Source organism: Cheilinus undulatus, linkage group 11, assembly GCF_018320785.1.
Source record: "Cheilinus undulatus linkage group 11, ASM1832078v1, whole genome shotgun sequence".
Lineage (NCBI taxonomy): Eukaryota > Metazoa > Chordata > Actinopteri > Labriformes > Labridae > Cheilinus > Cheilinus undulatus.
This window is the reverse complement of record NC_054875.1, coordinates 35644437-35661274: the sequence shown is the minus strand read 5'-3', so window position 1 is coordinate 35661274 and position 16838 is coordinate 35644437. Positions and strand designations below refer to the sequence as shown.

The window sequence follows — 16838 nt, the reverse complement described above, 5'->3', positions numbered from 1 at the left end:
GGCATTAGACACTTTTGCACCATGTGTGAAGTTACCTGCTCAGTTAATTAAGTCCCACCTATGGGAGAAACAACAACACGCAATGGATGGTATTCTGAACATGATGGAAGAGGACTTACAGGTGCAGTGCACACCTTTCAGTTATTATTACCTGTACTCACTTCAGTTGACTTACTTTGAGCGGCATAAATGTTCAAGTTAAAAGTTTGCTATAGACATAAGGGGAAATTACAGTGGACGAAGAACATGTAACTTTAAAAAAACTCTGTTTATACAAGCTGTTTTGAGTTGGATTTAAACAGAATTTTTAAGTGTAGGAAAGTTTCCACAGTGCAGCTTAACTCAAAAAAAGTCAATCAACATAAATGTATGAGTAATGATTACTCAAAAAAATTATTTCCATGACTTAATAACCAGTTTCAACAAAAAAAGGAGTATTTTCAACTTGTCCAATTTCATCCCCCACTCTCTCTACCCAGTCCACTGTCCTGTCCTACATAGGGAAGTATAAAAATAAAAATAAACTGAATGCTGTTTCTACCAGGGGTTAAGAAAGTTTTAAGTATAAGGTTTTATCCTCTTGTGGTAGTTATAAGAAAATGTTAGCATCGATTGCCTGTAGAATAAGAGAGGCCTATCTGTCGTCTTACCTTGTCAGTTTGGAGTGCTGATGCTGCTTCTCATCAACTGTTCCTCCTGTTGACAAATGTCAGGATCTTGTGTAACTTGGCTGCCCTCAGGTGAGGAGGATGGACTGTTTGCTGTGTCTTCTCCTCCCCAGAACTCAGCTCTGGATTACTCGTGTTCACTCTGAAGTAACTTGTTTGACTCGTGGTCAAAGCAGCAAGAGTTTGACTTACTTGACTGCAAGTACCCTCTTGACTTATCAGTTCTGAAAGACAGGGAGTGTCCCAAAAGAGAGAGGCTTTTCTTAGTGCCTACTTAATAATGACTTGGGGCAGTGTTCATATAGAGAGCTCCTAAAGTAAACAAAGCAGGTGAGTCTTAACAGCCTCGGGGTGATGCTGGGAGTATGGAGTTTTTACAGCGATCTTAAGAATGGCAGTTTGCACTAGCAGACTTTGTGAAGATAAAACAGCATGTAAAAATTCACCTGTCTCTCTTGAGAGTGAGGTATATTTGTGATTATTTTCTAACAAACTTACAGCTCAGCCCTAGTAGAAAGGTGTCCTTGTGTCACTAAAAGCTCAGGTGTTGACAGGTACTTGCTGTCAGGTTGGATCACAGTTTAGCAGATTAGCTCACTGTTTGAGTAGGCATCCGTTGAAGTCAAGCTTAAGGGAAATGAAAGTTAATTTCTGTGGAGAGGAGATACTCCCAGATATCTTTCTTAATATGTTGTTGCTGAGCCTATTGGAGATTAGAACCAAAGGATCAAAACTTAAACAACCTTACATGCTGATATCTAAATATGTAGCTGTTTTAGCTTGATTTCCTCCTGAACTCATATGACACTAAAAGTTTTTTTGTAAGGATACAGTGGATCTCCAAAGGATACATGAAAACTCCATAAATCAACCACAGGAAAAAGATTAGAGACAAGAGCTTGGTTGTTCTGAAAGGTTGAGAAGCTCTTATCGGAAAAGTGGAAGAACAGGTACACAGAGTGAGTACAGGAGTCAAAGAGAGGGAAAAGAAAGCAAGAGTGTGTAAATGTTTGCTTAAACCCAACAGTAATGTTTGTGCGGGTGTTGAAATATTCTAAAGAGCTGCTGCCTGTGAATCACCCACATAAATAAAGCATCTTTTTGGGCCTTTTTTCAGTAGAATAGCAGCCAAAAAAAAGGTCGAAAAATTTAACAAGGTGAAGAGCAGAGATACACGACGAGGCACTGCTGCCTGAAAAACAGCAGCTACTTTGGTAAATGAAGCTTTTAAGCCTCAACAGTGAGTCATCTAGGAGCTAATCTCACACCCACTCTGCTACCTGAATATTGCGCCTGTGCCTGGCTATAAAACATTCAACATGAGCAAATGTCAAGTGAGAGTTGTTCCCTTGGGCGGTTTTGGCTCTGCAGACTGCTGCTGGACAGAGCCGTTGACAGACACAAAAGACCCTAATAGATGGAGGGGCATTTTAGACCAGTAAGGCTCCAGGCTAACTAGTAATCTGACACCTCCTTTAAATGCAAAAACTTCTTACTCTCCGTCTACTGATTATGATCAGTCTCAAGTTTGAACTGCAGCCACTGTTTTCTTTAAATAACCCGTAATTGACGAGAATGGTTCTCACTCTTATCTCTTCTTGGGGGTGTCAAAAACCTTTGCTCCCCTCTTTTTTTGTTTTATTCGTGGTGATTTTGTTTGCAGCTACCAGTGTATAAACATTGCTTTAATTTTATGCAAAAAAGGAGAGTAAGCAAATAGTGTATGTGAACTTAAAGCCTCTGATTATAGACAAAGCTCTGCACATCAAATTCCTCTGTAACCTCCCCTCAATTGATGTTTTTATCTATTCCTAATTTCCTGATGTACATTACATTTCTAAACCATTTTCTGTTTTTATTATTTTTATCACCTTTTGCTTTATTTTTTATTTTCACTGTATGGATACAAGTATTGGGCCACCTGACTATTACACCAGCAGGGACGATAATGATGTATTCAAATGCATGTACTTTTATATGGAGTTTGCCCCCTTTTGCAGCTATAACAGCCTCCACTCTTGTTGTGGGAATTAGTGCCCATTCATTCTTAAGAGCATTTATGAGGTCAGGCACTGATGTTGGAAAAGAAGGCCTGGCATCTCCTGGCATCCACCAAACCCAGACTCGCCCAGCTGCCAAAGCATGATCCGTCACTCCACAGAAGATGTATCCACTGCTCTACTGTCGGTGTGATTTACACCAGTGTTTCCCAACTATTTGTCCTTGGCGCCCCTCCCTACACATACCTAAGAAAAGCGGAGCACCCCCCAGGACCCAAGAGAGAAGAAACAGTGACACGTACCGTCAAAAATCAACTTTGTTTTTAATTGTTTCACCGATGAAACCCTTAAAAAGGCCTGTGCATGCATTTCTAATCAAAATACCCTTTTCTAAATCTAATTTTGGCAGCCTTAGAACAGACAAAGCCTCGCACCCCCCTTAAGATCCTTGCCCCCTGCCCCCGGGGGGTCCCAGACCCCAGGTTGGGAACAAATGCTTCACACCACTTCATCCACTGTTCCAGATTTTCTCCATTTGTGGGCTAATGTTCTCAGCGTGGCTGGCTGGAGTCCCAAAGAAATGGCTTTGTAACCCTTTCAAGACTAACAGTGACTTTGTTTCCTATCTGTTCTTGAATTTTTTAGATTTTTGACTTTTAATATCTTAAAGCCTACTTCACCGTAACAGGTTCTATTAAGCTGTTAAGTTATTTCTTGACTCAACAGGTCTGGTAGTAAACAGGGGTGGATGTGGCATTTAACAAAGGGGGCAAGGTAGGTAGGTTTGGATGGCTTTTTCCATTAGTAAATAAAATCATTTTAAAACTGCATTTTATATTTACTCAGCCTATCTTTCTGAAACATTCAAATGTGACAAATATGCAAAAAAAAAGCACTGGATTGAATGTAACTATATTGCATGATATGAAGATATGAAAGAAAAGAACTGTTGCAAAGAAAAATGACACATTTTGAGTTTTCAGTGATAATTTAATCATACAAACATTCATCAAACACACAGGGGAAAAAAGCTTTCATCTGTTTGCACTTCCTCACTCTCATCAGTGTGCTGTTGTATGAGTCTAATGCCAACTGATTCATTCTGCAATCTGGCCAGTGGAAACTTCAGAGAGAGAGATCACACTGAGAACAAAACACACTTTGCACGTGATGAATCGAGACTGAGGGCATGGAGAAACATTTATCATCAATAGTTTGCACAGAAAAAGGTTGAGCGAGACAGAAAGTAGCCCAGAGATGAAACACTTCATGTGGTATAATGTACTGGCTGGTATTATCTTCTTGTCCCTGGGGCTAACAGTTAGCCCATGAATGAAAATGGGTGTTTACCTAACGAGGTGGTCTAACGCAGATAAAATCACTACAGATGTGATAAAGCCTTCAGGACTTAACTGTACTTGTTAAGAGTGAAGTACACACAGGCCTCGTCATACTCAGTGCATAGATCAGCCAGTTAGTGCAAGTTCATATGCAGGGATGTGATTCTTTCAATTTTATTCAACTGCTGCTGTTAAAGTTTGCATCTTACAGACTTAAAACACAAGTCAGTTTTTGTAAGAAGCTTATTGATGATGAATGAAAACATTTATAGGACATAAATGTGGAACACCTTACATGTAATTTGAACAACAGACAAGAAAATTCAGAATAATTACACCCATAAAAATGTTCAATGTAAATATACAATGTTCAATCTTTGGGTAAATTAATGAGTTTCCAAATACATTTTCCTCTTCTACATTCAACAATTACATTCAACTCAATATGATAGAAGCAAGTCCAAAACAGCTTTAGAATTGAATTTATATATAAAATTGTTTATAAATGTAAAGTTTAACTTGTCTGCCATCATTATGGCTGGAATAAAATGTTTTCTGCCATATTGTGCATTAAATCTGTTAATTTCTGAGTTTAACTTGATGCAAGCATGTAAAAATAAGCTTCACTTAGATTCTAAAAATGACTCTAATACTTCCTTATGACCTTTTATAATAGTCTTCTTATATTCTTCTATAACTTCATAATGTGTTTATACTGAGTGCCAGCAATGACACAGCTTCATTGGCTGTCCTTCATAGCTTCCATGCTGAAGTTTACAATGAGTATTTTTTACTAAAAGGGACTATAAATTCTAGTTGTGTTTTTTGTCTATCTCTGTTGATGTTTTAGTTTGTAGGAGTAGTGGTAGACTCCCTCCAGTGGACTACAATGACACTGCATCTAAATATGCATATACAATGAGAGCATAGTTTACCCTTAATACACAAAACTTATTTCGTTAAGTTGACATCCTTTAAATGTTTGTCATATACACTTTTCTGGTGGGATTTTTTTTTTTGCTTTTCCCCTTATTCAAAAGGGGGAATTAAAATTAGGATATAAAGTAATTGATGATATCCAATGTTATGATGCACAAAGAGTCAGAGCAGAAACTGGAGAATCAGTTGGCAAATTTAAATGGCTTTTCCTCCAAAGTCTCTCATTCTGGTTGCACACACATATACACACAATTCCACAAATACACACTCCTGTCACTGTTTCATTTGCACTCCAACAACTAAAAAAAGTCACTCACAAGGACCCATAGCACTCAGTTTTAACTTAGCATTCACACGTGCATACAGTGGGTTGTGGGATGTTGGTTGAGCTGCACGTCAGGAGCATTGGCTTCTGGTTCATAAGAAAAAAAAGTGAAGCTGGAGTTTGCATAAAGTGTTTTTGAATCTCCAGTCTCTTTTCCAGCTGCTGATAAAGCCTCTTCATTCTCTTACAGATGTGACTCGATCCAGAGGTTCAGTGCTGCTTCACTGTGACAAGTCCCATGATTTAAGAGTGCCCAAAGGGATAGGGCTCCTGTATACCCTGTAATAAAAAAACAAAGACTTTAGCTGCAAATGAGACAAAACAAAGACTTTGGCAAGCAAAGTTAGAATCTTGTTTGAGTTTCTGCAACTTCAATATTTGCATTTTAACTCATGTGATAGTAGCTCTGATTATCTCTGGGTATTAGACAGCAGGATGGAAAGTAACATGCCATTTACACAAATCCCTGCAATTGAGTGGGTTTTTTGGGTACTTGTTTTTTCTTGGTATATTTTGCAATCAGTACTCTGTTGACTACACAGTAGCAAATAGCGAGAGAATGATTCCACTCGCATCCCAAAACAGCTGCTGTACACATCAAAAAATCTGGGTTGAAGTTGATTTTTGCCACCAAAGTGGGATTTTTATCTTCATTCTAAGTGAAATTGTCTTCAGTGTTGGAGTTATTTTCAGTGATGGAGTTATCCACAGTGTTCTGTTGTGTTTGGATGTTGCCTGTTGTACAGTGATTACCGCTGCGGTTCTTTTAGGTTATATTTCCAGTTGATTGTTGTTTTTGATGTGAGACACACTTGTGCCATGAGTTAAGTTATCCACTAAGTTGGAGCTCCGTAGGTGGGTTAGGTATTCCTAAAGGACACATAGTTCTTCATCAGTATGCATCATCTTGCTATGAGGTTAATTCTCTGCTTTGTTCTTTTTAGAGGAGACCCACCTTGATACAGATTTCCAAGAGTTATTGCGGCTCAGTCATACTGTAAAATATATAACACTTTCAAAAATGTAGTTTAACTAAATGTAGTGGGAACTACAGAGACACTTTTATAGTGTTCCATTTAAGTATTTATGAGGGTTTTTAAAGATTTTTAGATTTTTTTTTTAGAATTTTGCTGAGTGGAAACTGGGCTGTTGCAGCTTGAATCAGACCAGTTAATAATACTGCCAGCAATTTCCTTTGCCGAACCGCCAATAGCTTGTTTTTGGACAAATTTTTGTTCAAAGTAGATATTTTGTTAGATCAGATTATCCTTGGATTTTGGAAACAATTACATCGACCTTATTTTGAAATAGGCGTTCACTTCAGCTTTTTTTTTTTACTTTTGTAAATTTTGATATTATCACCTATGAAAGTGACAGATTGTATCTCTTTGAAACAAGCATTTTTTGAAGTGTGTCAAAGTACAAAAATCAGGCCTGATTTTGATTTACCTGCTTAGAGAATCAACTTGGCCTTTGAGATGTCTTACCTGGTTATAAGCAACTACTGATAAATTGTTTTGTAGACTGTTTGCTACTAAATCCACAGAGTTGTGTGAGAGTCCATTCTGATCTTGCTGCAGCTCTGTGACCCTGTGACCGCTGGCATCATGGAGGCTGTTGTTGTTGCTGTTGGGGCACTTGCTCTTCTCTGGCGAGGCGAAGGGGTTGTAGTCTCCCTCCAGGTTGCGGTGAGGTTGGGTGTTGAACTCGGCTTTGAACGAGGAAAGCTGCTGCGTGACGCCAAGAAGGCCTCCGACCTCTACGCTCAGGATCACCCAAATTACATCTGTTAAAAGAAGAAGGCATTAAGACCACACACAATAACGATATTCTGAGCTCCAGGTCTGCTTTTCTTTTCTCCATAAAAACCACAAAGACACAGATGATGTAAAGTGAATAATTATCCAATGATCGCATACATGAAATATTAACGATGGGTATAAATTTTTATTGAGTTTCCTTCTGTTCCCTAATATGTAAGCTGGGAAGTCTTCAGGGTCTTCCTGTTGGGATCCATTATACAGGTGGAACTAGCAGACAGACATTAATCAAAGAAATGAATGAATTTAGATTTAATTTCTAAACGCTAATAGAATGCCAAGCCAGCCTTTTAATGGTTTTCACAGAGGGAAACCCAGACATAATTATGTAGAAATTACTTTCAAGAATTGCGGTCTTGCTGCTGTTAACCTCTGTATATAAACTGTGTTTTAAGTTGGTGTACCCAGCCTTTGTAGCCGGGCTAGACCACTAAGACTGGACTTAAATGAGACAGATGGATGAAATAATATTATTTGAGCAAACACTGAAGCTATTAAAACTAGACAAACCCCACTGATTTAAAAATTATACCTCAGACTCTGTTTTGCTCCTTTTCAAATTATTTTAATGTATGCTTCCATTTATTCATGTTGGTTTACAAAAAACAATAAAGAGCTGAAAGCAGTGAATCTTGGACTACGTTTGGCCATGGAGGCCTGAATGGATCCCTAGGGTTAGCTGGGTAAATTAGTATGCATTTGTTGGCTGCTTTTGGAGGAGCCTTTAAAATCAGACTGTCTTCTTTGCTCTGCAATCAGTCTTCAGATGTGCACTCCGATCGATGCGGCCTTTGAATGAGGACACGGCAAGTGTATGAGAGTATATATAAGAGTGGGGACAATTGAGGATACCATCACCCATCGCTGATGGCTGACTCTTCTACATGGAGCTCTCCAACATAGCAGCTTGATTTTAAAAACAGTTTCCAAACCTTCAGGGCCTTTATAAAGCACCATCTGAGTTTGTTGGGAATTGACTGAACACTGTTTTAAAACATAAGGCTGTCATCTACAGTGTGTTCAGAAAGTATTCAGACCCCCTTCTTTTTTAGTTTTTCTTATTTTGCAGCTGGTATTTTCACTTTGTCATGATTGGGTACTGAGTGTAGATTAATTAGAATAAAAATATTTTTTTTTCAGCTGTAGCATCAGGCTGCAACATAACATAATGGATAAAAAGTAAAGGGTGTCTGAATACTTTGCTGATGTGCAGATCAGGTTGTGATATCATGATGAAGAAACTCAGAAACTATCTGACGTTGCATTTCTGGCTAGTTTGTCTTCAGTCATTTATGTTAGGTAAATCTTTGACTGGAATACTCTAAGGATCACTTAATAGTTCATTTTCTCTTGAAAAAGTGGAGCTACTGTAAAGAATCATCTGTAAACATGATGTCAAACTTCATTCCAGTTGTTGTATTTAAGGTTTAAATGGTGCAAAGCCTTTTGCAACATTTCTGGACAAATTTTATTTTCCTTCTAAGACACTACTTTGATGATGCCAGTGAATTATTATAGAAGTTGTTTGCTTATTTGCACATCATTATGATAATGCAAATGATAACAGCTTCCTCATGGTTAGCTTAAAAAGCACAGGGAGGAGTTCTTTATCTAATCTTCTATATAAATGTTTGGTTTTAGAAAATCATCATGTGCAGGTTTGGTATGACTGAACCCTAATTTGCATGCTGTCAGCACTATTCAAAGCAAATAACTTTCTATTTATTAAAGAGAGAACGGTTATATTAAATAAGCAGGTTCACCACAGTTCGCCGCTACCTTTTAATTAATCAGTGATGTTTAAATAATGACATCTTTAAATGACTTATATACAAATATTAGAGTTTGCAAACATGACCTTAACCTGCTGAACCTTAGGGTACAAACAAGGCATCACACTCTGTTAGAACTGCAATGAATGATCATTAAATATTTCATTTTTTTTTACAGATACAAAATATCTTTATTTTAAATGAAACATTTAAATAGCTGACCTGCTGTTCACAAAAAGCTAATCACACCAGCATAAAACTTAAAGGTATATTCAGATAACAACAAGCTTGACAAGTAAGTTTGCTGTCCTTACCTCCAAAGTAAAGTCCTGTAGCCGTACACATCCTCCACTGGCCCTGGTACATACCAGGAGACACTGGGCTCTGCATTTGCACACTAACATCAGTCATTTCCTGCGGGTCCAGAGACCGCACCATCACCATGTTCACATGACCGAACTGATCTCCTCCAACATACTTGAGACAAACCCCTGGAGGCCATGACTCTGCACCTGGAACACACACACACATTTGGGTGTTTTCAATAATGGAGCCTTGAATAAACTCTTCGCGTGATCAGATTAATATTCCTGTAGATTTACCTGTGTTCTGTATTCTCCAGGTCTTTGTGAAAGGTGTGTCTGGTGGTACTGATTCCCCTTCCCCGATCGTCACATCCTTCACTAGGGACATGCATGGTGCACTGATGTTGGGACTCTCAAAGTCATAGTAGGCTCCGATGGCTGCTTGTAAATTCCTATAGGAAGAATGCAGGTAATTAGCATTGATTCAATTGAGTGGATAACGTGAAAATTATAGGAACCATAGCTGGAAAGGAGTTTGTAATCCTGGTTTCTCTCTGTTCCGTTAATGAGTGCAAGGACTCAAGCAAGTTTTCATCAGGATTAAGCATTAGCTCACATTACATATTATCTAGAGTGGTCATGATACTCATATTTGATATGACACTGGTATTGATCAAATATAGATTGATTCCTTTTAAGACCTCAGTAAGAAAACAAGAAAGCCCATGAATCCAAAATGTGTTATTTCTTGTTTTTAATTGTGAAAATTTTCACTTAAACTCCCCAGAACTGTTTAAATTGCGCAAAAAAATTGAAACAGTCACAAAATGCTGCTCACTTTTATGTGCAATTAAGTTGTGCAAGACTTTGTTTTCAATTCTTCGCAGCTCACTGCCTTTAAAATAAATGCAGTTTTTAAAGCTTTGATGCTTTCATTAAAGTATCAGGATTGTATCATTTTAAAATATGCATGTTAGTATCCAAGTATCAAAAATTTTGACAGCCTAAGAGGAAAATGCTTGTCACATATCCTCTTGTCAAAGAGATTTACATAAATGTTCCAATAAATATATCTTAAAAGTAGGGATGGATGATGTTGGATTTTTGCTGATAAACTGATACTTGCAAAATAGTGCAAGCCGATACCAATATCAATGGTGATACTTAAATGTAGTTCAGACCTTAAACTTCAGTCGTTAAAACACACCATTCAAATTTCGAGGATTAACAAATTTTCAAATGTCAATCCTTAAAACACGCTTTTAAATGTAAGGAATGATGATGAATACAGGAAGACTTTAGCTGATGTAGGTCAGTTGGTCCAGCCTAAAACTCCACTAACTTATTTGTTCCTACGACCAGTATTTACAGCTGATATAGTCAGATTTTTATATCCAAAATGTCAGTCGTAAATATCTGCAGAAATGTTCATATCTGCCAACACCAACAATTTACTTTTTAAGATATCTGCCAATACCAATATCGTACCGATCCCATGAAGCCCTGCTTATTAAAAAAAATGATTCAGTATTTTAGATCAGGATTCATTCCAGGATTTTTTTGCTCAAGATGAGGCTGTGTTTTTTAAAGGTAACAAATAAAAAGTGGACATGCAAGCCTTAAGCTCAGTCTGAATGGGATCAAAACTGAATCCATGCTCGTGTCCTGGGCTAGAGAGGTTTTTCTTGACTGTCTACATTTATCCACTCTCAAATCCCTTGACTCAGGTCATCACTGCCTTTAGATTAGTAACAGGAGATCCTTTTAACACTCACCATTCTGTTCATAACAAAGTTGGTTGGTTTTCTCTAGAACAGAGACATAATAGACCTCTATCTTGTTATTCATAAATCCCTTACTGCAGTGTTCCCCCAAACACCGGGCTATGGACCAATGCCGGTCTGTGGGTCATTTGGTACTGGGCTGCACAGAAAGAATACATAACCTATTTTATTTCCATATTATTGACTTTCAGTCTGAAAGATGTTTAATTTTGAAAAATGAACAGATTGTCTTCTGTCATGTCATCCGTCTGTGCCATTTGACCTCTTGACATGTGACAAAGCTTGTCTCGGTCACATGATAACCAAAAATTAAGCCCACAAGCTAGCAAAAGTAAGAATAAAGCAAATGCTGTTGGGGAGCTTCATTGCAAAGAGACAGAAGTAGAGATAAATAAAAGAAAGAAAAGATAATGCCAGGAGTCCTACTTGAAGTACGACTTTTATTGTGACAGGTGATTTAGCTGTTTTAACATTATGGTGACATTTAATTTTCTACACTTTGTTTTTATGTTGTTTCTATTTTGGTGTATTTATCCCCCACACATTAATGGCAGATCCATGAAAATGTTGCCTTTCATGAAACCAGTCCATGGTGCAAAAAAGGTAGGGAATTACTGCCTTACTGGATGTACATCCTCTTTGATTTATACAATCAATTAAAGGCTATAACATCCAAGAGGATGAATCCTTTTTCAACACTGTATAGCATCTATGATGAACTGGTCTACTGGACTATATCACACCCATGCTACTGACTGTCTAAAGTTAATGACGGTCCTTTTTTATGAAATAATGACAAACTTCTAAACCAAGGGCTGTGAAGTTTTTTCTAACTTGATCTTTTAAAAATGATAGTCTCTGTCAATTTAAATGTTCAGTAGTATCAGAAAGTACAAAATAACTTGGAAAAATACATTCATTTCATGTGGCAGGAGAGTAAGAGAGGAAACAAGCCTTTAAAAATGCAAGAAAATGTCTGCACAGTGTCTAAATTGCGCAGACACTGTCAATGTTTGTCATTGAAATGCTGCCAATGTGCAATAGACAGTTTATAGAACTCATCTGAAACTTCTGATTATTAAAATCAAGAAATGACCAAATATTGAATGCCCTGGACTTCTGTTGTTGTTGCTGGGGTATCAAATATGTTTCCACATAGTTTGATTTTTATTGTTATTTTTATCAGTTTTAAATTCTAGTATTACAAATTAGATTATGCTCAACTATGGAAACCTCAGGGAGACTTTTACCTTATCAAGAAGGACCCTACTAAACATTGATATTTTCCGATAAGCTTCCTAACAGGGGTATCATTTTGCGGAATTTGCAGTTGTTTGTGTTGCAAACATCTGATACGTCTTTAGTCCCAAAGAGAGAGGCAGTGACTGGGTACTTCCTGTGACATGCTGTTCATCCATAAACCAGCAGTTTTATTTTTAGAAAGCCAGTTGCAGTGCAGCTATTACACCGTCACGTGATTTTACTACAGCCTGCACTGCCTACAGACACACACGTCTCTTTAATCTCCCATAGACCTGCACTGGCTTAAAAACTGCACATGCGCAGGAAAGACATATTAAAGGAAATTAGCTTTCGTTTTGATCAAGTTACTTTACTTAAGGTTTCAATGTATCTACCACTGAGTTACACGGAATGCTTTTAGAGCCACAAAAACTGTTTAAATATCCTCTCAATATTTGAAAACTACATTTTGTCCGGATACAGTGAGGTAAAAATTCACCAGGTTTAAGCAATCACTATGTGAGCTTTGAGCTACTCTGCAGACGGTATGTCGGAGGGTTACGTAATAACATTTGCTCTCCGTACTAGGGTTGTGATCAAGGAGAGACAGACATAACGTTAATGTTTCATGTTCTTGTCTGCCACTAATGATTCAGATACGATCGTTTTAAAGGCCAAGCACTAAACACACTTTAAGACTGTGGTTATAAACTTTAATTCGTCATTTCAGCTCTGTAACTGCGTACCTGTAGTACCTAGCTTACTGTAAGCGGTAACGTTCACAAACAACCTCGATAAACCATCACAGTATATAGTTTACAGCACATTTATTCACACTCGTGTATTGATATTGAAACAATATTGCAATTCAAATGCTGTTTCATTATATTCATGAGCATATTAAAAGACGAAAGCCCGTGAAGTTTCCGTCTTTGCGTCCCTGACAGGCAATCAAAAGTCGTCGACAGTGACTCAGCTAACGCTAGTTACGTTACTACAGCGTCGTTAGCTGTCATTGTACCCACGCTAACGTAAAGGCTCTCACTCTGGACACAATGAAGGAGAACACTGCCTGTGATTAAATTTCCTTGCCTCCTAACCTGATGTAAAGTGAGTACTGAAAGGTGAAAAAAGGCTGGCGTACAGTATCGCTTTCTACTATTCAGCATTAAGAACACAGGAGGCCAAACGAGTCACCGAGCTCACCAGTTGGTCATATCCAGAAAGAAGGCGCATCCAGCGGGGTTTAGCTGAAACCCAAGCAGCCGCTGAAATTCCGAAATCAAGATGTCTTTGTCTGTTGTTCCCATGCAGCTGAATTTCTGCATGAGCTCCTGGTCCAGGTCCAGGTCCATGCCTTCCATCGCGGAATCGCCTGGACAAACACAGGGGGCTACGCTCCTAATTTAGTCCGAGGCCTCGACTTGTCATAACAAACTCACCAACCGGGCCGAGTGCGCATGTCACATGATTGTATTCTGTGCCTCAGCCTATGAGACTCGGGCCTGTTCGAGAAACGAAAATACTGCGCTCTTCTTGAAGTTCACCTGTATTATGTGTACAGTTCTTTATTCTTTATTACAACATAGCAGTATGTAATACACTATAAATACAGTCAAACACACTAGTAATATATTTTGTTATTGATCCATTGAATGAAAAATGTTTTAGTTGCATTTCTGTTCTGGAAAATAAACATAAAGACTAGTCATATTGAAAGTGCTGTTTTTACTGACAAAACCAGATTATGTTAGCAGTTGAGTTACTTTTAGGCACCTGGTTCCCTAAGAACAGTTTAATTACTATAATACTAAAGGCCAAAGCAGACATACAGCCATACATTTTTACAACTCTTGCGTTAACTTTGTTTGCTTCCATTTGATTCTTGTCAAAAAACAATCAAAATTGCGTCATTATCACATAAAAACAAGAGTTGATACCCTGACATAGAGAAATAAACGAGCTGAGGGCCCAAGAAATTGTACTGGTATCACAGAAACGGTAAATAATCTGTACAGATGCATGTCCTGAGGCGATGGCAACCTGGATCCTGTTTCTATTTTGGCTACGGGGTTCCTCATTACCTATGTATCCATCATAGCAATGGTTTTACCAAAATGTAGAGAATGATTCAATTTGACATTAAAAATATAACTCATGGAAGTGCACCTACTGCTTTTGTGAAGACTGGGAGGCCTGAAAAGATGGATAGTAATACAAAAAAACCGTGACATTGCCACTTATGTTTGAAGTTTTTATATGAGGGAGTTGGTGTGATGTGCAGGCCAGGTCTTTTTTATTAAAAACACTTAATGGGATAATGGGTACTTTTCCACATATAGGACCAGGTAGTTTTGGGTGGCTTTTTCCCCCTCACTAAATGAAATAAAACTGCATTTCGTATTTACTCAGGTTATCTTTGTCTAATAATAACATGCGTTGATGATATACAATTAAGCGTGAGAACGCCAAAAGAAATGATTCAGGAAGGGTAAGTACTTCTTTAACGGCGCTGTATCCGGGCTTTTATTTTGAAAGCATTACGTATACCTTTTGGTCACATGACCGTCCTGTTTTATATGTATTTATTATCTCATGGTAAAACAACAAGAAAAAAATAAAAATGTAACAGTTTTCTCGTTTTATGGTTGCCGAACCTTACGCGATAAAAGCTGTCCGTTTTCTCAATTTCCATGAAGTCAAATGCACTTTGAAAATAAATAAAACCTTGGTACCGGTACCTTCATTCCTGAATAAATTCGCTTTAAAATGAGAATTCTATAACACAAATTACACATTATGTACCAAGGATGCATATCCTCAAGCTCAATTTTTTTAAAAAGTTTAGTATATTTTTTGCAGGGTTCAAAGAACTTCCGCCTGGCCATTATCTCCTAAAATCCAGGAGGTGGCGTCTTTGTCTCGTCGAAGCTGCTGTGTTTTCCAGTTGGAGCTGTGTGGGTTTTATCGTGTATTTTTGTGTGTCTGTGTGAACGTTTGTGTGCGAGTGTATGCCTGTTTCGTGTGAGTGTGTGAAAAAGGGTCAGCGGCTGTGGCTGTCCGGTGCTTAGCGAGGTAGCAGCTAGCCTGTGCTGTGCCAGAGGCGGCTAAAAGATGCACACAGCTAACGCTATGTGCGATTTAGAGGTGCCTGGAAGCTAGTATATGTTTATTTTAGAGGGATAAAAGGCTGTTAGTGTGAGGACAAAAACACTAGCAGAAATGGCCGGGATTATTAAAAAACAAATCCTGAAACATTTATCAAGGTAAGCGTATTTTTTTACTGTGAGTTAGCAGAGTAGCTATGCTGGATGCTGGTTCTAACGCTGTAGCTTTACGGTTGTTCGTTTGTATTTGAGCTACATTGATTCTAACCATCCTTTAGCCTGACGCTAACATGTTCCAACAGCCTCACGAGACAGACGTTAGGAGGCTTGACAGGGACAGTGAGCGCAGCACACCCCCTGACCTAATAACATTTACCATATTACGGACTAGTGAATGTATATGTGTTCTTCAAACTGTAATATGTTAGAGACAGATGTATTACCTGCTTTAAAACGCTAATTTATTAGAATCGGTGGGCCTGATAACACCTTGTCATACTGAAAAGTGTGGCTCTTAATTTGAAGACATTTAGTCCTCAGTGTCTTAACACTATCTATCTATAGGACAAACCCTTTTTTCATCCCTTATTAATAGTTTGACAGCCCATACTTGGCACATTTAATTACTTTGTTTGGCCTCCTACACGTGACTAAATAATTGAAGACCAATTTTCCTTGTTGTAATGTTTCTGTAAATCTTATCAAGATGACAACCTTTTTAAATCAATATTTATTCTAGTGTTTGCCACACTGTCAAATACTGTATTCCAGTCACCTTCAGCATCCTCTCCAGAGCTGGCTGCAGCATTTCCTCTATAGCTGGTCTTTTTCCTCTACATTTGCTGCTGCTGCTCTGCAAGGAGACATAGGGGATGCTATTTTTTCTCCTTTTCATGCTCTAGTTTTAGAACATTCTGCATTTTGGTTTGAGTCAGTTTTACACTGCTGAGATCGGCTAAGGTGGAAGTGGAACATTCATATGTGTGCAGAAGGCCTCTGTTTCCCCGGCTGGATGGGTTAAAGGAGGTGGTTTTCACCTTTACTTGCCTAAGGCACACCTAAGGTCAAACAAGAATCATAAGGCACATCATATTCATATGACATGGCCTCTTTTAACATGTGTTACAGTAGCTTTAGTTGTTGTATATTTGTATTTGTATGGTTTACAAATTCCCATGGCACACCTACACTTGCTTGCCTCAAAGCACACCAGTGTGCCCTGCCACACCATTTTAGAACCACTGTGGTGAAGAATAAAGGCAATCACAAGAGTGGACAGTAGCTTTGCTAGATCAATCAGAGCCCCTCGATTTATCTGAGTCATATTTTCCTCCATGCTGTCGTCTCTGTCACTTAATAATTATAGTGATTTTTGCATCACATGGGAACAGTGGACACAGACTTGGAGGATACAAAAAGCTGCGACTCACAGTTTAGATGCTACCTGCTTCAGGTTTTCTTTCAAAATCTCCACATAGCCTTCTTTCTTTGTGGTTCCTTCCACCTTGACAAGGTTTTCAATTCAAGATGCACTGT

The 16838-nt window shown here is 38.3% G+C and overlaps 2 protein-coding genes across 6 annotated transcripts in view; one reads left to right on the top strand and one right to left on the bottom strand.

Moving 5' to 3' along the window:
* Nucleotides 1-4166: 4166 nt before the first annotated feature.
* LOC121517250 (protein ILRUN-like) lies at nucleotides 4167-13652 on the bottom strand. The gene is made up of 5 exons (XM_041798880.1): nucleotides 13402-13652; nucleotides 9467-9621; nucleotides 9179-9376; nucleotides 6760-7058; nucleotides 4167-5551 (listed from the first exon to the last, which is right to left on the bottom strand). The coding sequence occupies exons 1-5, from the start codon at nucleotides 13557-13559 to the stop codon at nucleotides 5516-5518; spliced, it is 846 nt and encodes a 281-aa protein (XP_041654814.1). The 5' UTR covers nucleotides 13560-13652; the 3' UTR covers nucleotides 4167-5515.
* Nucleotides 12914-16838, top strand: part of uhrf1bp1 (UHRF1 binding protein 1) — a 28424-nt gene continuing 24499 nt past the window's right edge. For 4 of the 5 annotated variants that reach the window (XM_041798876.1, XM_041798875.1, XM_041798878.1 and 1 more), the window contains exon 1: nucleotides 15115-15461. In XM_041798876.1, the coding sequence (XP_041654810.1) occupies nucleotides 15418-15461 (44 nt within the window). In that variant the 5' untranslated portion in view covers nucleotides 15115-15417. Of the gene's footprint in view, nucleotides 13306-15114; nucleotides 15462-16838 lie in introns of those variants that run through there. The other variant, XM_041798879.1, reaches the window with a different exon arrangement.

What these genes read in the sequence shown, in the direction of transcription:
- LOC121517250 (XM_041798880.1), bottom strand. Translation starts at nt 13,559, where the DNA reads ATGGAAGGCATGGACCTGGACCTGGACCAGGAGCTCATGCAGAAATTC. An exon ending in CTGGAGAATACAGAACACAG is followed by an intron (nt 9,377 to 9,466) that starts GTAAATCTACAG and finishes TGTGTGTTCCAG; the next exon opens with GTGCAGAGTCATGGCCTCCA. An exon ending in TACAGGACTTTACTTTGGAG is followed by an intron (nt 7,059 to 9,178) that starts GTAAGGACAGCA and finishes TTCTTTTAACAG; the next exon opens with ATGTAATTTGGGTGATCCTG.